Below are 23679 nucleotides of genomic sequence, written 5' to 3'. Positions count from 1 at the left end.
ATACCTATACTTATTCATTACTTTTTAAATATTTCATTTAATCCTAGTAATAATCCTGACTGGTAGAGATTTTTCAAACTTACAAATGAAGAAGTAAGTTTTAGAAAAGTTAAGTAAACTGATTAGTTGTCAGAATCAGAATTTAAACTCAAATCCATCTGACTCAAGTTCTTTTGATGAAACAAAGTTTTAAAAGTTACTAATCAATTACATCTAATAAATAATACTGTAGTTCGGAAGTGACACTATTTTTTTGTGAGAAAATAATTTATTCATTTAGTCTTTCACCCTGATTAAAGACTCCTCAATTCTAAAAGAAAAAGTTATAGATTATCAATATTTGGCTATAATATAGGAAAAGAAAAAAATCCAATAAAACCTAACACTGAGAATGACAGTAAATTCTGAATAAGAAGGAATTTTCTTAATCTAATTAAGGATATCTATTAAAAAACTAAAACAAGCAACCTACTGAATTTAGAAGCATTCCCATCAAAGTCAAAAACAAGACAAGTAAAAAAAAAAAAAAAAAAAAAAAAAAAAAAAAAAAACAAGACAAAATGTTGACCATCACAACTTCTATTCAGTATTATCTCAGGAATCCTCACCAATGTAATGAGAAAAGAAAAATAAGAATTTTTTTGCCCAATTGGAAAAGAAAAAAAAATGTACTTATTTGTTCTTCAGTGTCTACATAGAAAATCCAAAAGAATAAGCATTAAAATACAAGAAATAATAAGAGAATTCAGCAATGCTGCAGGATACAGTTACTAAATGAAGTTTGTCACTTCTGCATACCAGTAATATTCAATTAGAAAATATATTAGGGGGGCACCTCGCTGGTTAATTGGCATGTGACTCTTGTTCTCAGGGTTGTAAGTTTGAGCTCCATGTTGGGTGTAGAGATTACTTAAAAATAAAAATCTTTAAAAAAAAGGAAAAGAAAATATAGTAGGAAAAGGATAACACTTGGAATACCTGCAAGGCTACAAATAATTAGGAATACATCTAACTGAACTCGCTTTAAACTTAAAGAGACTCATGTGAAAAAATCACAAAACAAGGAAAATCTGAAATATTATAAAGATGTCAGCTGTCTTTCAACGGAGCTCTAAGTTCAATGTAATGTCAATAAAAATTTCAAAACTCCGTATCATACTGATACAGAAGAACAAAGATAAATTTCAATGGAGAAAAAAAAAACAGGAGTCTTGTCTTAGGAGATTCAATGCACACTAAAAACTATAATAATTAAGGTAGTATGGTATTGGACCAGAAATTTTTTATACAGATAAACAAAAGAGAATAGAAAGCCCAGATACAGATGCATTGATCTATAGAAAATTGATATATGACAGAGATAAAATGATCTATTCAATAAAGAAGCTAAGATAACTGACTATCTACACAGAAAAAAAACTAGATCTTTTTCTTATATCATATACAAAAAAAAATTCCACATGGGAAGTTACGCTTAAAACTTTTAGAAGTATGGAAACATCTCTTCTTTATTTGGCAAAGGGCAAATCTTTCTTAAACAAGATTCAGAGCATAGAAAATGTGAAGAAAGTATTAATATATTGACCTCATTAAAATTACAACTGTTTTAAAAGATTTTATTTATTTATTTGAGAAAGAGAGCATACTAAGAGGGGGGGGCAGGGCAGAGGGAGAAGGAGAAGCAGATTCCCTGCTGAACAGGGATCCAGGGCTCAATCCCAGGACCCCAGGATTATGACCTGAGCTGAAGGGAGAGATTTAACCAACTGAGCCACCCAGGCACCCCTAAAACTTTATAAAAATAAAAGGCAAACTAAGTGAAAAGAAGTCACAGACTTTAAGAACATATATGTAATCCATTTACTCAATCCATTTACTCAATGAAGAGTAGGATCTAGAATATATATATATATATATATATATATATATATATATATAAAACTCCTGCAAATGACAAAGATTCTTCAACCAACCTTCAGTCAGTCTCCTCAGTCAGCCCTCTTGTCATCAAGGCATCAATCTGGGTTTCTGTGTGTGTCCTTGCAGGGTCCAATTGTAGCAAGAATGTATAGAGTCAGTTTTGTGAAAGGTCCCCTATCCTTGATGTCTCTTCTTAGTGATTTCCTATCCATTGAGCCCTTCACTCTGCTCATTAGCTACAAATCCTCAGCTGGCTTTGCTGTATTCCAAGTTGAGTCCAATCCACATCCTCTATAGAGTGCACCCACATTGTTATAGTCTAGACTAAAGTCTTTTTCACCATTTTAACAAACATCAGAAAAATTTTTTCTTTAATGTAAATTGATAAAAAAAACTCAACAAAAAATATGTGAAATAGGTGAACAGGAAACACAAAAATAAACTTATGACCAATAAGCAGATAAAGAGATGCTCGACTTCACGAGTAATCAGAATTATACAAAGACAAATCACAAAAAGATAACATTTCAAACTCGTTAAAACCGGCAACGAATTTTTTAAGTCTGAAATTTCCAAGTATTGCTAAAGATGTGAAGAAAAAGTGAATTCTTTTCTGCTCTCGATAAGAATGTTAAAAAAAAGCATAACAGTTTATAGAGCAATTTTTTAGTATTCAGTAAAACTATAGGTGTATATATGACCCATTTCTTACAAGTCTAGCTATATACCCCAATCTTTCTCACAGATGTTCTGCAAGACAAGTCTTAATGCCATAAGGTATCCTTCATGCTTAATAAATTATTTTCTCGGGGATCCCTGGGTGGCGCAGCAGTTTGGCGTCTGCCTTTGGCCCAGGGCGCGATCCTGGAGACCCGGGATCGAATCCCACATCGGGCTCCCGGTGCATGGAGCCTGCTTCTCCCTCTGCCTGTGTCTCTGCCTCTCTCTCTCTCTCTCTCTCTCTCTCTCTCTCTGACTATCATAAATAAATAAAAATTAAAAAAATAAATAAAATAAATTATTTTCTCTTCTGTGCATGTACAATGATATTAACTATGTACCATCCTCAAAAGATGAGAGAAAATAGTCACTTTAAATCATTTTCTTGTCTTACAAAATTTGTCTCACAAAGCTCAAGTTGAGAAAAGATCAATGATTCTGAATCAGAAACTACCTAATGTCACCCAAGGTCATTTAGAAATGTGAGGGTAATGGGGGCTATTTTTCCCTTGTTATTAATGACTGGAGTGCTACGTCTGATAAATAGCACCCTGAGAGCCTTCAACGTTTAATATCCTTCAATGTACAGGGCATTTTAACACAAAGAATTGTTCTGCCTGAAGTGCCACTAACACCCATCACAGTCCTAGACAGACTCTCCATGGAAACCTGATGAGGCATGGATAAGAATGTACATGGCAGGAGCACCTGGGTGGCTCAGTAGGTCAAGCACTCGATTCTTGATTTCTGCTCACGTCATACATGGTCTCAGAGTTGTGAGATCAAACCCCACAAGAGGCTCCACACTGGATGTGGAGCCTAGTTAAGATTCTCTCTCTCTCTCTCAAAGAAAAAAAGAATGTGCATTACAGCATTGTTGTTATAGCAAAAAGCTAAAAGGAAAAAAATTATCAATGTCATGGGAAATGGATAAACAAGTAGTAGTAACATCATGCAGTTAAAATGAAGTAGAAATATAAGTACTAAAATATGAGCAAAAAAAAGCAAGTTATACAATGAAATGTCCAAAATACTATTTTTACTTAGTTTTAAAAATGTGAAGTTCAATATATCATATGGATAAATAGAAATATAAGAGTATGAATAGATATGGTAAGATTAAATTCACAATAATGAAACTGATGTCATGAATATATACATATGGTGGAATACTATAAAGCAATGAAAATGAATGGGTGACTCTTATAAGCAACAATATAAATGAACTCCACAAATGTAATATTGAGCAAAAGAAGGAAGATACAAATGATTACATAATTTATGAAAAACTACCATATAATGTTAGAACTCATAGTAGTTTCCCTTAGGAGGAAGGGAAAACTCCGTGTTTTATAAATCAAGTTCAAAACCAAGACGTTTTTGGCATCTTATCCTGATACCTCATAAAAGGTTTCTTTCTGTCCACTGTGAGTAGGACCTTTTGAGAGTATTTTAAGGATTCTTTGGCAAACAATATGTAGGACAGGAATTACTCAATATATCTCTGGTAATTTCTAGGGAAGCTGAGAAGGCTTCTCTTGGAAAGTCTTGTCTTTGAACATCTTTTCTCTCCTCTTTTTTACTTCAAGATATTCATTCATTCAACAGAAATTAAATTGTGTTTGTATCCATATACAAAGGGAAAAGAAAGTCCTAAAAATCTTCAAGTTATACTCAAAAGTCAAATTTAATAATATTTTAATTATGCTTACATGGACTTGATAGCACATATCAATTGATTAAAATTATAAATTTCACGAAGAATAGTAACCATTTAAATCTTTTTTTTTTCCATTTGAATCTTTATTGGGAAACTACCTTATATTTTCCCCTTTCATCTGGATACCATAGCAGTCCCTGACTGAAACCCTTAAGCAACAGTCTGTCTTTCAAATAGATTAAATAGTACAGGTTTGACTACTTTTCAAAGCACTTTCATATACATTAACTTATTTTATTCTCTCAGCTGGTCTAGTAATTGGTAGTACCAACATTTTTTGTTAATGTGTCAGTGGTAATACCAGCCTCCCTGAGTGAAATCAGAGATGTCCTAGCTGGCCAAATGATTGGCTCATTTAAGGAGTCCCAGCAGATAACCCAAAGTCCCTCCTTAGGGATTTCCTTTAGGAACATCCTTTAGAATGTCCTTTCAAATGAACAGAATGTGTCATAGTGTGACAGATACAACTGGATTTATAAGTGCACAGCTGAACAACTCTGATAAAGAATGTGGGGTCCGGGATACCTAGGTGGCTCAGCAGTTGAGTGCCTGTCTTCGGCCCAGTGCGTGATCCTAGAGTCCTGAGATCGAGTCCCACATTGAGCTCCCTGCACGAAGCCTGCTTCTCTCTCTGCCTATGTCTCTGCCTCTCTCTCTCTGTGTCAATCATGAATAAATAAATAAAATCTTAAAAGAAAGAATCTGGGGTACAAAAACTGATATCATTCAAATGGCAAATTAAATTAGACTTTAAAGTTTTAGTCCATTAAGTGAGAGTAAATGTTTCAAACTCTCTTAGTCTATTTAACAGAAAGTCAATGTCTGACTTGAAAGCATTTATATCTAGAAGGTTGTCTTTATTATCAGATGGCTTTCAAGTTTTAAAAATCAAACTTTAGTTTTTAGAAAAAGTACTTAAGTTATAAAAAAAGGTAAATAATGGAGCTGAGAAAGCATGAAATTCTGTATGTTTTAGCCTTTCAATGTGTTACTTTGTGTTTCCCAGTGGAAAAATGCAAATAGATTCAAAAGCCTTTATGACTTAGTACAAGCAGGCCTTTTGGAAAGGTTGATATGTAAATAATTAAGCATATAGATTTAGAAGTTATTCCCAGAGGAATGAAATTTCCACTGATAGGATTTTATGAGATCACTATGATTACAAACTAAGAAAAGAGAAGGATAAAAACTAATGAATGGGAGTAAAGAAACATGTATTTATCACAAGCATACAGTGTGCCAGACACTGTTACATAGTTAACCCAAAACAAATTATTTAATTTTTGCAAAAAATCATTAGCTTAAGGATTTTTGCTCATCATTTAACAGAAGGGCAAACAAAGGCTCATTAATTGATTTTCCTTAAATCATATAATGAACAATTTATAGCTGAAATGTGAGCACTGGCCCATGTCACTCCAAAACCCTTGCTTCCTCCTCCACATCCAGTTGCCCTACAAGGAAAAGGAGTTTCAGAGAAAGCACCAGGAAAGTAGTAGCTAAAATGGCAAGAGAAGGTAAGTATAGCATCACAGAAGCCACCTAATGAGCAATTATAAGACGGAGGCAATGGCTCTCAGTGAAAAATCTGCTGTTATATTCCTAGTGTTCAGCCAACAAGAAGTACTCAAATATGTGCTAAACTCTAGGAATTTCTCAAAAAGAATGAGTGCTAAGAATATAGTACACTGTCTAGAAAAATCACTCGTATCACCCCAAAGAGAAATTTCAGAGAACAGGTACTGATTTTTTTTAAGTAATACATGATTAAATATTTGAGAAAATGATGAAAAAGAGGAAGGTGCACATAAAGACTAGTTACCAAATGGAAATGATAGGCAGAGTAGCGCAGGGTAGGGTTAACCAGATGGACTGGTTAATCAGGATACCTGGATGTAAATCCTACCTTGGTACCTGTGTGACCTTGGTTAAGTTACTTAACTTCTCTGTACATCAGGTTCCACATCATTAACATGGAGATAATAATCATACTTAATGTCATAGGATTGTTACTGAAAGGAGTAAATGAGTTAATATATAAAGCACTTAAGAATGTCTGACAAAAAGTCTTCAGTATTAACTAGTCCTTCAAGAAGTTGGACAGTGCAGGGAAGGAGTAGGGTTGAAAATCTTGGGGAGAAGCAGAGTCAGGAGAAAAGAATACCTTCAGGTATAAAAGTCTTGAGCATGTTTGTAGACATAGGGAAAGGAGATATTCTGGAAAAACAGGAAGCCATGGGAACAATGGATACTTTTAGAGGAACTGGCCTTAAAAAAGAGAAAGGATACAAGTCCTGACAAAAATGAAAAGGTGGAGAGCAGATGAGGAGACAGCCGTTTTCAGGATGTAACAAATAAGGTAAAACAGCAAAGTTCACAGATTCTAAATAATGATCTCCATCTCACTAAAGGAAGCAATGGTAGGAGTGGGAATTTTGCAGAGCATTGAAAAGATTTTAGAAGATATTTTCAAGATATTTCAAGATATTCTTGAAAATTTGAAAAGGTTCACTAGAGATGCATAAAAGTATAGTTAATACCAGTGAAGTGTGGGCTAAATTCAGAGAGGATTCAGTTATCAATGTTTGTGACACAAAGACAAAAGCCAGATAAAATGGCCCATGCATGGGGCAAGAAGCATTGAGACGGATCCAGTGAGAGCAAATTCCACTGACAGTCAGATCTACCCAGAAGTCCCCTTCCTGACAGTCTAGGAGCATCATCTGTCTGCCACTAAACCAGCTTTTCCATAAACACCAGTTAATCAAAATCAACACAAATCACTTCTGGATAATTTTATTACTTACATGGTTTTCCATTTTGATTAATGCCTAATATAACCACATATAGGAAAGTAACTGATTTCTGTTTTCCAAACAGGTCTTTGCTTCCAAGACAATGCAGCAAGGCAACCACCCCAAGTGATGACTAGAGATTTGCCCTTTTTTTAAAGATTTGTAATTTATTTAAGAGAGAGAGAGAGCAGGGGGAGGAGCAGAGGGAGAGGGACAAGCAGACTCTGTGTTGAGCACAGAGCCCCACATGGGGCTCAATCCCACTGCCCTGAGATCATGACCTGAGCTGAAATCAAGGGCCAGACCCTTAGCCAACTGAGCCATCCAGGCACCTGAAATTTGCCCTTTGAGAATATTGAACTAAAGAGACTTTCACTTGGAGGACACAAAGCAAACTGAAGGCCACAATGACACACAGTGCTGAAGACAGGGATATTAAGTGAGAAATGCACAGTGCCCCCTTCTGCTCCCACCCCACTCCCAACATGGGCAGCCAGGAATGCACACCACCTTTGCCCCTTCCAAGTGAGAATGGAGAAATACCAGCCATCCAAGAGAAAAGACCAGTAGACAAGCCCCGCATCCATGGCTTCCTGATCAGGCTTTTCTATCTCATACTTAATTTTAAAAAGAATGCTGGGATCCCTGGGTAGCTCAGCGATTTGGCACCTGCCTTTGGCCCAGGGCGTGATCCTGGAGTCCTTGGATCAAGTCCTACATCAGGCTCCCTGTATGGAGCCTGCTTCTCCCTCTGCCTGTGTCTCTGCCTCTCTCTCTCTCTCTCTCTGTCTTTCATGAATAAATTTTTTAAAAATAAAACATTTTTTTAAAAATAATTCTTTCCACATTTCACTATATTTGTTATGTTATGAAAGGGCATAAAGTTTGTCTGTTCTATCCCATTGATGTGTACTCAGTACTTAGAATAGTGCCAAGGACATATTAGGTGCTCAGTAAGTATTTGATGGATGAATTAAATGTATTTAACATCTATTGGACCCTCATAGAGACCCAAGCACCTCAAAAATGTTCTCTTTGTATTTGGAGAATGTCACTTCATGTCAGTTATTGACAAAAGAAGTGTCCTAACGTCACCACATTTTGCAGCTATATTTCACTTCACTGTACCTCAATTTTAAACATAAAATCGCTGATGTTAATGTTTCTTCTATTAGGAAAAAAAAAAAAGTGAGTCCTATCACTTTATATTTATTGGCATCGATTCCTAAATAAAAGCACAAGAGATTTCCTTTAGAAAAAGACTGATTACAGACTACAGGAGAAATAAGCCAGATGGTCCCTCTAGTGGCCTAGAAAAGCTAACACTCTCCTGAGTATCTAACATTCCTAAGGAATCAACACCTAATAAAAATACAGTCCTTCTAAAGCTGTAGATTCAGGTGAAAAAGACCCATTTGGCTGCACAGATACTGAAATGACTTCTCCACAGGGTTACATAGTAGTCAAAGAGAGAAAAGAACACGGCAACACAGCCGCAGTTACACCTAGTGGCAATAACTGAGTAACTGTGTTCTCCTATAACTGCCTCTTATTATTCTCCAACTTGTCCTGGAAATATGCGTGTTCTTCCGTACAAGTATCTGTGTGCCCACGTGCACACACACACACATACTCCTGCACACCACATGGATTGTGATGCCTAATATTTACCGGGTCTGGAGCAAGGGTCACTAACTTGTCTAAATATTTTTTAAAGTTATTTATATATTTATTTAGAGAGAGAAAGAGCACTCAAGTGGTTGGCGGGGAGGGGAAGAGGGAATGAAAGAATCTCAAGTAGACTCCGCACTGGGCACAGAGCCTGACACGGGGCCCAATCTCAGGACCCTGAGATCGTGACCAGAGTCAAAATCAAAAGTCAAGAGTCAGAAGCTTAACTGACCGAGTCACCCTGGCACCCTCCACAGTCATTTCTATTCAGAATATCGATGGAATTGTGCCACTGGTCTCCAAGATTGACATCACGAAGTCCAATGCTATTTAGCTTCCAGTCCCCTTGTACATAACCCATTTGATTATTCTCAAAGATTTCAGAACATTCTTTTCTCAGATGTTTGCATGGCTGGCACTTCTTTCTCATTATTTAATTATCTGTTGATCTCTGAAGAGACCGACCTTTCTTGATCAAAAAAGAAGACCCCACCGGTCACTCCCACATCATCATATTTTATTTTCATCAAAGTATTTATTGCTATGTGGTATTTTCTTGTTTTACTCCTCTCTATATTGTCTACTAAATAAATGATAAGCTTCATGAGAATTCATTTGCTTCTGAATCCCCACTGTCTAGGACAATGAGTGGGTACTCAATAAATGCTTATTGGGTAAATGAATGAAAGCCTGTGTACTAGCATTACTTTGAGAAGTAGAGTAAGAATAGCTTTTCAATTGATATTTCTAAATTATGTGAAACAGCATCATGTGTAAGATCCCATTTTTTTCATGGTGTTTATATTTACTACAAACCTGTCTTCTAGCCATAGTAAATCATAAATCAGAAAACCAAAAACTTTAAAACTAAAATCAAACTTTTGAGCATTTCAATTTATTTGTTCTCAGAAAGTAATGGCCACAGGCCAAATTATCTTCTTCCCTTACAAAAATTAATACTTATTAAGAGTTAAGTCATCATCTCTTTTTTCAAAGATTTTATTTATTTATTTGAAAGAGAGGAGAGAGAAAGAGATGGAGCACAAGTAGGGGGAGAGGCAGAGGAAGAGGGAGAAGCAACTCCTCACTGAGCAGGGAGCCCAACGTGGGGCTCCATCCCAGGACCCTGAGATTATGACCTGAGCTGAAGGCAAATGCTTAACCGACTGAGCCACCCAGGAGCCCTAATGTCATCATCTTGATTCTAGTAGAGCCATGACCCAATAATCTGGTAAGGTATACAAACGTGCAGGCTTCTGTATCAGTTGGCCTCTATCTTGATCCAAGCTTTGCCGTGTAGGAGCTACGTATCCTTGGGTTTGTTATTTAATCTCTCCAAGCTACGGTCTCTGAATTATGACAGTACTTGTCTCCCAGGCATGACTAGGGCCCAAGGAGGTCATTCATTTAACATTCTAGGCAGAATCCCTGAGCATTAATAAATGTTAGCTATAATTATTTAAGAGATTATCTACTTGAACATTTTCATATTCTTTGCAAAATCTTGGCTGGAAGTATCATTGCATGAAATAATTTCCTCTGTTAGCTCAGTGCAAACACAAAATGGCCTCTTCAAACACACTTGAGATTTTCCTTAATCAGGTGGGGCAAAGTATATGACTGATCATGTTTTCTTTCCAGAAGGAAACTCAGGTCACTTGCCATAACCTCTTCCAGATATTTTTTTTCTAATTTTTGTTTTTTCTTGGCTGCCTTTCTCTGATTTTATTTTCAATTTTTCCGTTTTTTTTTTTTTTTTTTTTAAGATTTTATTTGACAGCGAGAGAGAGAGCGCACAAGTAAGCAGAGTGGCAAGCAGACAGAGAGCAAGAGGAGGGAGAAGCAGACTCACTGTTGACAGAGAGCCTGATGCAGGGCTCAATGCAATCCCTCAATGCTGAGATCATGATCTGAGCTGAAGGCAGATGGTTAACCAACTAAGCCACCCAGGCACCCCTCAATTTTTCTTCTTTATATTGTGTTTAACTTTGTGGCTTATGGATCTACTATTTACCAACTAAATGACCCTCGAGAATTTATTTTCCTCATCTGTCAAATGAGAGTGTTGTGGGGACACCTGGGTGGATCAGCGGTTGAGCGTCTGCCTTTGGCCCAGGGCGTGATCCTGGAGTCCTGGAATCGAGTCCCATATTGGGTTCCCTGCATGGAGCCTGCTTCTCCCTCTGCCTGTATCTCTGTCTCTCTCTCTCTCACTCTCTCTCTCTCACTCTGTGTGTGTGTGTGTCTCATGAATAAATAAATAAAATCTTTAAAAAAGAGAGAGAGAATTGTTGTGAACATCAATGATCTTGTCACCTAGTATCCCTTTTTCATAACCACTCCTCTACTCCATCCATATGCCCTACAGTCATACAAGGTAGCCAACCCTGTAGATTAGTCTAGAAGTGGACATCTAATTCAAGCCAGACCAAGGAGGCACTTGCCAGGAATTTTGGATTCAGGGCTGAAAGAATCAGGTCAATTTCCTTCTAGTGGCTGAAATTGTAAAACATAAAACTCAGGAGTTGCTAGTGGCTCTGTTTCCCACTTACAGAAGGAGCCAGTGCACAGTGAAAGAATGACTCTAACATACAGGGAGGAGGAAGACCAGGAGTTCTAATGGTTCTGATTGTTCCTAGATTCTTGCTCTTCCTCTGGCCTAGCTGTTGCATCAGACAGCCCACTATCTTTCCAATAAAGTTTCCTTTCTGCGTAGATAATTTGGGTATGATATCCATCACTTGAAACCAAAATATTTCTAATATGTAGAAAATAAACCCTATTTTGAATAACTGTTATAAAAGGTAAATGCGGTAAAACAATTAGTATGCCTAGCATACTACCTGGCATATAATATTCACTCAACAAATGATATCTATTAACATTATTTAGAAGGTGGGGATACAAATTCTAAATCAATTAATTAATGAACCCAATTTTAATAGCTTACAAATCTTTTTTTCTTGCAGTTCTAAAATTACTCAATGGGATTTTTTGGTTTGGGATCTTGAAAGAATTCCAAAATAAGAGAAATGCTCTGATTAAGTTTGCTACATGTTACTATATAAATCTAAGTAACTCACACTTATAGTTAAATAATCTTAAAGAATAATGAAGTCTCAGATCCAGTAACCCTCAATTTCTTGCTGAACTCACTTGTTTAGGGTATGGAGGAAAATTAGAAAAAGAATATAGACTTACATTTCACTTATCCCACATATAATAGAATAAATCAGACACATTTAAGTGTATAATACTGATTTGGTTGTATTGACAGAAGTCTTCACATTATATAAAGGATGCAATATAGTAAAGAGAAAATGGAATCACCATACCTGTAGAGATACCACACTGACATTATCAAAATGGATGTGTCCATTAGGCTCTGTGACAGCTGGATTTGCATAACAGGTCACACCATTGATGGCAGGTAATGTTTTAGGTTGATGAGTTTTCTCATGAGAAGGACCAAAGTCATCATTTCTAAAGTGGGTATGATCATTCTGCATGAAAAATTTTAAAAAGGAAGAGATTATAAAAATTAAAAAATGATGGCTCACACATACAAGAAAGTAGAGAATTTAGTGCTTTTTATTTGTAAGAGAAAATGTGTATATCTATTCTGTAAAGTAATCTTTTTAGATTAAAAGTATCTTCATTTATTAGATTCTGTTTTTTCATGTTAGGGTACCTATGCCTTGTTATTTTGATGAACATGAATGAATGCAAATTGGGCACATTTTTCTTAACATTAAATTGTTGGTCCTTATTCCAAATTCTACACTGTGAATCAATTGCTTCTCTTATACTTTTCAATATATTGACTTTTCTTTCTCCTGACATTTACAAGTCTAATAACTGAGCTGTTCACATAATTATAAGAACAAAATTCCTGGGGCACCTGGGTGGCTCAGTCAGTTAAGGAACTGATTCTTGATTCCAGCTCAGATCATGATCTCAAGGTTGTGAGATTGAGTCCCATGGCAGGCTCTGCGCTGGGCATGGAGCCTGCTTAAGATTCTCTCTCTCTCTCTCTCTCTCTCTCTCTCTCTTCCTCTGCCCCTCCCCTCTGCTCATGCTGTCTATATCTCTCTCAAAAAAAAAAGGGAAAGAAAAGAATAAAATTTCTGTCATTTGCCTATAAAAATATATAACATAGTTTTAAGGAGTCAAACATCAAACATTTCAATAAAGTCTATTTACCTGACCATACGTCTTTAATAACATCTTAAGCACTCTTTCAAAAAAGAAAAGTATGTAAAATCCACCAAACACAGCAACTGCCTTCTCAACATAGTTGTCACTTTTGGGATTGAATCCAAATGCCTGAGAGAGAAAAATATTCAGGTAAAACCAAGTAACTTAACCTGATTTCTGGAATATAATACAAAATTTTTCAGTGTACAATTTTCACCAAAGTTCTAAATCCATCTCGGATCAGGTAATATTGGGAATTTAACCACCAAAGGCAAACAAAAACTCTGAAATTTAAGTAACCAAACTGTAAGAGATCACAGAGGAGTCTTATAACCAGAGGAAGTTCTATTCATAAAACCCCAGAGTATCTTATAGTTTCCTAGCTATAAGATAGTTTTCTAACTTATAGTTTCCTACCTTCATCAATGTTTGCCTTGCAAGAGCAAGCTTTTAGCAGTAAAGAGGAAGCATTGATTCCCACCTTTCCAGATAATATTAGATCTAGGTCATGAAGAAAAATGAGACATTGATAATCCATTTTCTCTAAAAGTAATATATTTGTCCATCATACCCAGATTCAAATTCTTAAAGGAAACATAACAAGCCACTTGGATTACTGTTTTCCCAAAATAGATCCTTTTAAGCCTAGAGGATCCTGGTTGGTCCTAAAGAGATAAAAAAAACTCAAGGGCTGGATCTGAGAATGAAGAAGAAAAGATTTCTTTCACACACACACACACACACACACACACACACATACACACAGGAGAATGAAATAATCCACTGTTTAAAGGACATAGGGCAAGGGCAAGAGCTAGAGTTTGAAATTATAAAGAGTCAAGGTATTCCTAACAGACAAGACACACGAACTTTAATAAAAGCTGTAGTAAATGTCTGGAGACATTTGGTGGTACATCTTCAGTAAACCTGACACCACAGGCTCTTTAGAAAATAAATAAATAAAGTCCGTAGAAAAATTACATTTGCCAAATGCAAGACAAAATAAAGTTTTCAGGCCCTTAGAGGTGTCCCAGAGCTGTCTGGGCACGTCCTGATGGCTGGCCTCCTAGAATATTAATTTTATCTCTGACACCAGTATCCCTTGTAGCTTGAGACAAGCTTTTTCATCTGCTGTGATTCAGCTTTCTCTTATCCAACCCTATCAACCAGACCATAAAATGCTGTGAGAATTATAGAGCCTTAAAATGTACAAAGTGCTAAAACATTTAAAAGAAACAATTACTCACAGAAACAAATAGCTATCATCCTTACCTCTGGAATAAGCTGGAAAATGGCATTTGAAAATAGAGTCCCAATAGCTAGACCAACAAAAAAGGTCAAAATCTTCGGGAAATAAGATTTCTTTATCAATGGAGTCAAAATCAATCCGAGGAGGGATGCCAGATTAATAATTGTCACTGACAAGAGTCCGTATCCCCAAACTGTAGATCAAAGGGAAAGAGGAGAAATTAATCAGAACAAAGGAGCCAAATGAAGTCATACTGTACATGAAGCTTGAAACAATCTTTTTCTTTGAAAGCCTGAACCAGATATCTTCTTTAAAATAAAATGTTGGGGCACCTGGGTGGCTCAGCAGTTGAGCATCTGCCTTTGGCTCAGGGTGTGATCCCAGGATTCTGGGATTGAGTTCCACATTGGACTCCCCACAGGGAGCCTGATTTTCCCTCTGCCTATGTCTCTGCCTCTCTCTGTGTCTCTCATGAATAAATAAATAAAATCTTAAAAAAATAATAACAAAATCTTCTCAGTGAAAATTGTACAGAAAACTGTGATATAAATATAGAATAATAAATACAAATAGTAACATGGCTTTACGCTGTCATCAGTCCTAAATCGCCACTACAGGCACAAAGAAATTTCTAGCTCGCAGGGAATTTGGAGAACATCTGGAAGAGTGTGACAAACCACCTGAGGGCTGCAGGTTCCAAGTCACCTACTTTCATCTGTAGCTCAAAGCCTGATTTAAAACTTAGCCTTTCAGAGGAACACAGAGTTTCGGGGAAAAGGTACAAAGTGATGGGTGGAGGGTAAGGGTGGAGATGGGTGGGTCTGGTTAGCTTCAAGGTGACCATAGTTGCTGACACTGTGCTTGGCATAATCACTTGTCTGCAGGCGCCTGTGAAGTGCACTTCCTTGGGAAGGCAACACCTCACCCAGCTGGGGCCTCTAGGACCTGGACACAGCCCAGTGCAGTGAGCAGTCAGGAGGGGAGCACGTGGGGACCAGAGAGAGCTGTATTGCACAACTCACCCTGCTGAGCCCAGATGAAGGCGAAAATACCCTATACGGTGAGAACTCCGGTGACAGAAGGAGGTGGCAAGTCTTTCAACTCTCTGCCCCTAAGGTCTGGTATCCAAGAGTGCTTAATAAATATCGCTGACAATGAAATGAACGAATGTTATCCTAAGCTTTATAGCTAATGGTAGGTGTGACCTTTATTTCCTCTGGATTATTCTAGAGGGGCTGGTTTAAGGATACGACGGGAAGGCAAGTGAAGCATGCTGTGTGAACCCAGGACACACTGGGACGGCAGTGCAGACTGACATAACCCGGGCCCCTGGAACCGTGGAACATGTGGCTTTGCCTGTGCCCCACACACTGAGCACGAAGGACAGCATGAACGATGAGGAAGCTGCCTCAGCACAGGCACTTCTTTAAAATGCCCAGAAAACATTTTTAAATGTTAGGCCTCTTTTCTCTTTGACAGTCTCAGTAGAGTACCATAGCAACACTTACTGCTTATGAGGGTTTGCCATTGCCAGGTACTGTGCTAAGAAACTGATATGTATTAATTAATTTGATCATCACAAAGCCCTGTGAGGTGAGTACTACTATTGCCTCCTTCATATAGTTGAGGAAACCAAAGCATATGGAGTTCAAATGAGCTGCCCGAGTCATGCAGATGAAAAGCTGGATTCTGAACTCAGGCAGTCTGGCTCCAGTGCTGACATATTTTAGCAATATGCTTCGTTATTCCTGTAGAGGTATTCTAATTTTTAAAAAGACCAAGGGACTCAATGAAACTGTAAGTATTTTACATTGTGCTTCATGAATACCAGATTGCTCACCATTATTCTAGTTCAAGCAATTCTATCTACATATAAACAATCTAAGCAAATGTTTATGGAGCCTAGCAGACCAAACCATGATTCCTGCCAAAAGGGAGTCCAGATCTTTGCTTGGGGAACTGGTAAATGTGTAGGCACATACACACACAAAGCAGTATGAGGTCGTTTGTCCTGCATACCAAATGAAATGAACAGAAATAAATGTTACTCTGACCACAAGAATCTTCACAGCACTGACCATCCCTTTATCTTCTCCAGAGGCTTACCTATCAGTTCCAGACCCCTGACCAGGTCCTGCAAAGTCATCTCATTGGAACTATGAAGGTCCACCTCATTCCCATTTACTACCTTATCACCTAAAACAGTACTAGCTACTCCCCTCAGACTCTCCACTTGGAGAGAGCTCTCAATCTCACATCTGCCTCCGTGGTATAATGATGTATAGTTTCCCTTAACACAAATAGCCTTCTATCCTTTCACTAACCTATACGCATTCTTCATTCAACAAATATTTATAATCTCATCCAGTAGAAAGGATACATACATGCTGAAACATGCTAAAAAAAAATCAACTCTCTGTCCCTAAGGCTTGCTATCTATCCAAGAGGTGCTTAATAAATATCGCTGACAATGAAATGAATGAAAAAAAATCAACTCTCTGTCCCTAAGGCCTGGTATCCAAGAGATGCTTAATAAATATCGCTGACAATGAAATGAACGAATGTTATCCTAAGCTTTATAGCTAATGGTAGGTGTGACCTTTATTTCCTCCGGATTATTCTAGAGAGGCTGGCTTAAGGATACGACAGGAAGACAAGTGAAGCATGCTGTGTTACTCAAAAGAAGTTTGTGAGTACCAAACTGAGGCAAAACCACATACACATATTAAACACATCACCTTCCCCTGAGAAATCTGTGATCTCCACAGGTGGCAAATACATTAGGATTAATTTCAATTTCTCACCCCAACCAGTCATTTTCATAGACGATTCGCGACAGAACTCTATCAGTTTTGCCTGAAACATCTCTCACCCTAGCTTCTTCCTCATTGAAATGTCTCGAGCTCAGGCCTCATCATCTCTCACTTCCTCTTCTGAGGTGTTATGACAGTCTTCCTACCCCTACTTGACATGGCCACCAGACTATCCTGAAACCACAACTCAAATCATCTCATGCCCCTATTCAAAGCTGCTGTTCACAAACTGACTCTCACACAACTTTTCCAGTGTTATTTACACACTTCTCAACATGGAATTTATGCTAACAGAATGCTTTCCAAGTACAGAATTGCCTTTATTTGAGGAACTTTATCCAAAAACGTATATCTTCATTGCCTGAGAAATTCACATGTGTTTCTCTAAGCCAACTCCAAGATCTCTCCTATGAAGCTTTCCCAGCTCTTCCAGGCAGCTGTCCCTTGCTCCTTAGGCTTTGATTAAAGGTAATTGGACCATGTGCCATATCTTGAGTACAAAAGTAGTTTTATCACATATATTTGTCTACATCATACAAGTCAAGAGATTTTTAAGGAGAGGAACTAAGTTTATTCTAGACAGTGTCTAGAATATTGCCAGCAAATAGCACACATTCTTTAATGAATGAATGAATGCCATATTTCATGGTAGAACCCAGAACTCTGTCAAAAAAAAATCATTTGCTTACTCAGTTTTTCCAACTTCATTACCATTGTGCACATTTTTCAGGACCACTTGGGGAAGTTTGGGAGTGTGAATCATCGCCTTCTAGGCATACTACATAGCTTCCTCTTCTTGTTTTGTTAGGACATTATTAAAAAAAAAATTCCATCCATCTCTTCAAGTGGGGCACCACAGAATGAATTACTCTAAGGAAATTCCTTGAACCTCTTCCTATACCCATAGGCCTCATTCTAATGATCTGATTGAAAGAGGATCTTTTCCTCTCTGCTTCTTAGTGAACTATGAAAGATTTTGATAAATTTGCAAGGAAAATTAGTAACCAATAGTTAACATTTATTGAATGATCATTGTGTGTTAAGATTCTTCTAAAAACTGCATCCACTTTGATTCATTTAATTCTCCTATTACATACAGTTTTCACAAAAATAAAATAAAATCAGCTAATGCAGTCCCCAAAATATACAGTAAGCCTTCAATACATATCATTATTATTTAAAAATAATAAATTAGTAAACAGACCATCTTAAAAACCCTGTGCTCTCATCCAGATATTATACCTTGAGGAAGCCATTCAACATCTCTGGTGCTTAGACTTAAGTCAGTTCTACTACAGAGTTGGACAGTGTGATCTCCAGAAATAAGTAAAATTCTTTTCCTCTTACCTATTATTTGAATGAAGCAGTATTCTGTGACCCCATCAAAATAACGCACCAATTTTGGACCATCAAATTATTGCTAAAGCTTAATTATTCTCTTAAAGAAGTTAATTTACCATCAGTTTATTGTGCTCATCAGTAAGAGCTTATAAAACACCTGAAAGGCAATTTCAAAATCACAAAATACAAGGTCTCTGATAAATGAGACTATTTTATCTGCCCACTGAAACATCAGTGTAAACACATTTATAAAATCTTTATATCATGACTCCTTTGGATTAGTTTTATTTTGGTTTTTCATTTCTTTGAATGAGCTCAGAATTGACTCTATATTAAGTGAACAGTTACATCAAGAATCCAATGAATTTAATACTTAAAAAATATTTTATTTGTGAAAAAAGAATAGGCTTACACAGGGAGCAGGGAATGGAAAAAAACCTGTGAAAACATGTATAAAAGGAGTGAAGACATAGATATTCTAGACTTTTGCATATATTAACTCATTCAATATCCCAACAACTCTAGAAGGAATGTACTATAATTATCTCCATTTTACAGATGAGAAAACTGAGGCACAGAGATATTAAATAAATCGTTCAACCAAGCTGCACACACAGCTGCACTAAAATAAGATAGCACATCAAATAAAGACAATGTAGTGTCAAATTAAACATCTTAGATGCTGAGTGAAGTAAGTCAGTCGGAGAAGGACAAACATTATATGTTCTCATTCATTTGGGGAATATAAATAATAGTGGAAGGGAATAGAAGGGAAGGGAGAAGAAATGTGTGGGAAATATCAGAAAGGGAGACAGAACGTAAAGACTGCTAACTCTGGGAAACGAACTAGGGGTGGTAGAAGGGGAGGAGGGCGGGGGGGTTGGGAGTGAATGGGTGATGGGCACTGGGGGTTATTCTGTATGTTGGTAAATTGAACACCAATAAAAAATAAATTAAAAAATTAAATAAATAAACATCTTAGATTAGTAATAATGAGTACTTTACCAGTTTCCCTAATTCTCCAGAGTTTTTTTCTCTTCTCTTATCCCATCCCACCCACTCCAGCCCCATTTCAATTCCTAAGATAAGGTGTACTGTAAGAGGCATTTCTGTCTTTATTGGGCCTCCATCCAAATATTTGGTGCCAGTCTAATCTTGTAATGTAGAATTATTGATTTTCCATTTTATGACTTTGCAGTGTTGACCCTGGAATGTGTCACTTCCTGCTTCCCAATTCCCTGTTCCTACCTCCTGGTTCCTGGGATAGAGGAAACCTAGGAATTAAAGTTAGAAACACATTTGTTTTATTTATCTCACAGAGAGAGAGTGAGCACAAGCAGAGGGAGCAGCAGGCAAAGGGAAAGAGAGAAGCAGGCTCCCACTAAGCAGGGAGCCCAATGTGAGGCTCAATCCCAGGACCCCGGGATCATGACCTGAGCTGAAGGTAGACCCTTAACCAACTGAGCCACCCAGGTGCCCCTAAAAAACACTTTTGAATGTCAGTTACTAATCTGCACGGAGTAGAGGACTTCCTTTTTCTGAAGTTTCATCGCCTATGCCCCGAAATATGTACATGGTAGGTATATCTTATTTAATATATATATAAGGCCTAACTATGTGCCATATTATATTCTATAGCTTTACAAATATTATTTAATCCTTATAGCAACCTTATCATAAAGGTGCTATTTCAGATTAGAAAACTGAGGCAGAAAGACATAGTCATGTGCCCAACATAGCTGGAAAAGTAGAGAGCTGGGATTTGGGCCCAGGTGGGCTGGCTTCAGAACCTATGCTTTTATTATGTTACACTACTATTAAATGTTAGTATATAAATCATTTTCTGAATTTACTTTTGAATATAAAATGCAAACCGTATTAAACAAACTTGTAGAAATACAAATATATTCCTATTCAGTATATAACTTAGAAAAATATTTGCTTAGACAATTAGTTATATTACTGTTATTCACAAAATTGCTAACTATATTAATAAAGTATGTTTGTTGGAGCCTTCTGTTCTTTATGTATGTAAATATAAAATATAAAAGAGAACATGGGTTTGAACCAGACTTGATTATGTACAAGTTGTGTACTCTTAAGCAAAATACTTGAAACTCATATTATTTAAAAGCTTGACAATTCAATGGTAGTTCCTACACCATATAGTTCTATGTATATTAAATGAGTTAACATAGATCAAGTATTTGAAATAGTACCTGCCATATGGTAAGTATGACATAAGAGTTGGCTACTATCATTATTTTTGTCATTGTTGTTATTCCTGTTACTCAAAGAGAGAGAGATCATATATACACAAAGGAATTCAAGAGTCAGTAGAATAAGTACTTCCTTTGTTGAAGTATCCTTTTTCTTCTCTATCTTCTCTCTTTATAGTCTCTTAGGCTCAGGTTAGAAGTGGCTTCACATGCCATTTCTAAGCAGTCAAATCTCTAGCTTTTACCTGTAATCTAAGCATAAATGTATGCATGCCACTGCCTACTGGTAATTCCCCCTTGTTGGTCTATGTCAATGTCTCAAACTAAGCATATGAAAAATTATACCCGATGCTCACCACTTGCTTTCTCCCTAAGAAACTGCACCTCCCTGTCTTCTTGATCCTGGGAAATGACACAACCATCTTTCCAATTTCAGTGGCTCAAATCCCGATTCTTCCTTCCCAACACCCTCCCTCCACCCCCATCCAACCAGAGGCAAACCATTCCAGCACAGTTTCCAAAATCCGTCCTGGATCTGATCACTTCTCCTCCCTTCTACCTCTCCCACCTTAGTCCAAGTCTCCAATCCTGAGCACCAACCCCTGGCAACTGCCTCCTGACTGATTTCCTTGCTTCTACTCTTACCTTATTACAATCTATTCTTCAAACTGCAAGTAGAATAGTCTTTTACAAATCCAAACAAAATTATGTGACTCCCCCGTTTAGAACACTTTAGTGTCTTCATACCACATTCAGAATAAAATCCAGTCAACTTACTGTACCCTACAAGGCCCCAGGCATCGTTTCTTTCTATTCCCCCTCCTGCTTACTATATGCCAGACACACAGGCTTTCTTGCTGTTCCTTACATACACCAAGCTCATTGCCAAGCTCATGCTGACTATTTCCTTGACCAAAAATGTTCTTTTCCTAAAAAAGACCTTGCCATGGTCCTTTCCCTACCTGCAGTTAAGACTCTGCTCAAATGTAATCTCATCAGAAAGGCCTCCTTTGACTTGTCAAAAATCATACTCGCTCACTGTCTCCTTCTATTCTTTACCTACTTTATTATCTTCATAGCATTTATCACTCTGAAATTCTATTATTTATTTGCTTCTTTGTATAAATATTTATTCTTTCTCTTCTCCATTACATCGTAAGTCCTAAAAGGTCAAGGAATTTTCCTTGTTCACTACTGAATCCCTAATGCCCAGAAGAGTGCTTTACATGTCATTCAATAAACATTTATTGAATGAACAATGTACCAAAAAAGTGAAAATTAAAATATCCATGTGGGTCAGGTTAACAATTTGAAGATATCAAGAAATTGCACATAGATAGCAAATAGACCCCCTGAACAAGTGGTTTATTTTCTGCAAAAGAATTCTTCTATATGTTTAAGTATGTGAACCATATAGTAAGCACACACTTGTTTTCTTGTATTTTCAAATTTCCTAAAAAAAAAAAAAAATATTTCCTTGCAGCAGGTTATTCCTTTGAAATGCAACATCTATGCCACTACTATTAGAGGCACTTAAAATAGTCACTGGCACTTTTTATCCTTTATGAAAATTAAAGCAGTAATAACTTGTACCTTAATATTTAATCTAGAACCATGCTATTCCCTATCCCTTTACTGAAAATTATGGATAAATTGTCAAGCTTTTAAATAATATAATAAGCATAAGGTAATGAAAATTGATCAATTATGAGCAAAATAGTTAATATACGATCCAACATGTACAGTATAAAGCATATATTGTTTAAAATCAAGAATTGAGGGAGTGCTTGTGTGGCTCAGTTGGCTAAGCATCCAACTCTTGGTTTTGGCTCAGGTCATGATCTTAGAATCATGAGATCCAGCCCCACATTGGACTCCATGCTGAGCGTGGAACTTACTTAAGATTCTTTCTCTCTCTCCCTCCCTCCCTCCCCTTCAGTGCCACCTCCCCCCCACCCACCCCCCTACCCCCCTCCCCGCCATCTCTTTAAAAAAAAATCAATCAATAAAATTAAATAAATAATAAGGTATTGAGTTTTACAATGTTTTTAAGTGATACCAAGTGTAATTTTGACTCCACAAATAGAAGAGCACAACTTATGAAGTTTAAATGAGTTCTAATTATTCTTATTCTAAATACTTTTAGAATGCAAGTATTTTACCAAGGACTTCTCCGTAGATTAATTAAAAGCAATAAAGCAGAGAAAGAAGCATGTTAACTTAATTTCAGACAAGCCTGTAGACTTTTCAAACAAATAGGAGAGAAAACTTCCAACATACCTTCTGAAATACTTGGTTTTGTTTTGTGTTTGTGCCGATCCTCACAAGGATGAAAGTTCAATTGCTGTAAGACTGCTGGACAGATCACAGAGAAGTTGGAGCTGCTTATCTGAGTAGTATTTGAAAAGCCATGAAGGGAAAAGATCTCTTCTGCTGATAGACACTGAAACAGGATAAACAAAGTAAACATATATGTGTTAACAGAGTAAAAGCATGCAAAGATACTTTAAAGAGACAGAGAATTTCAGCTAGACACACAGAACTAACTCTACACAAAAACCCTAAAATTTTAATATAGCCCATGCCTCTTTAAACCTAGAAACAAGAAAAAATAGCAAAAATAAAACAAACTAAAAAAACAAAACAAAACAAAAACTCTTCTTGATCAACAGTCTACCTATGGCAGCCAAAAAGATTAAGAACTGGTTTGGGGGTTTCCAAGGACTTTACAGACATTAAAAGTAGACCGATAACTTTCAAATCAAAAACTTAAAGACGATTCTATATTCTCAATCTCCCCTCTCTGTTTTTCTTTAGATTGAATGGATATTTTGTATATACTATTGGAGTAGCTCTCTGTAACATTTCTTGTAGCCAAACACCTGGCTTCCCTATAGTTTCTTATTTAAGAAACTAGTCCATGCTTCTAGACTGCAATAATAATTCTAATATATAAAAGTTGTTTTAAAGTATGTCTTTAGCATATATGGTTATTTGCTAAAATATGTATGGTTCTCAGTGATGGCGGATAGCT

At 36.9% G+C, this 23679-nt stretch overlaps 1 protein-coding gene across 1 annotated transcript in view; it reads right to left on the bottom strand.

Moving 5' to 3' along the window:
* Positions 1–23679, bottom strand: part of SLC39A8 (solute carrier family 39 member 8) — a 73524-nt gene that overhangs the window by 26603 nt on the left and 23242 nt on the right. Inside the window, exons 2-5 of the mRNA XM_038582022.1 lie at positions 22926–23088; positions 14296–14465; positions 13030–13152; positions 12162–12329 (exon numbers count right to left, since the gene is read on the bottom strand). Of these exons, the coding sequence (XP_038437950.1) occupies positions 12162–12329; positions 13030–13152; positions 14296–14465; positions 22926–23088 (624 nt within the window). The remainder of the gene's footprint in view (positions 1–12161; positions 12330–13029; positions 13153–14295; positions 14466–22925; positions 23089–23679) is intronic.

The sequence above is a fragment of the Canis lupus genome, chromosome 32, assembly GCF_011100685.1.
Source record: "Canis lupus familiaris isolate Mischka breed German Shepherd chromosome 32, alternate assembly UU_Cfam_GSD_1.0, whole genome shotgun sequence".
In the NCBI taxonomy this organism is placed as follows: Eukaryota; Metazoa; Chordata; class Mammalia; order Carnivora; family Canidae; genus Canis; species Canis lupus.
Note: the sequence above shows the minus strand (reverse complement) of the source record. Positions and strands in the feature narration are given on the sequence as shown.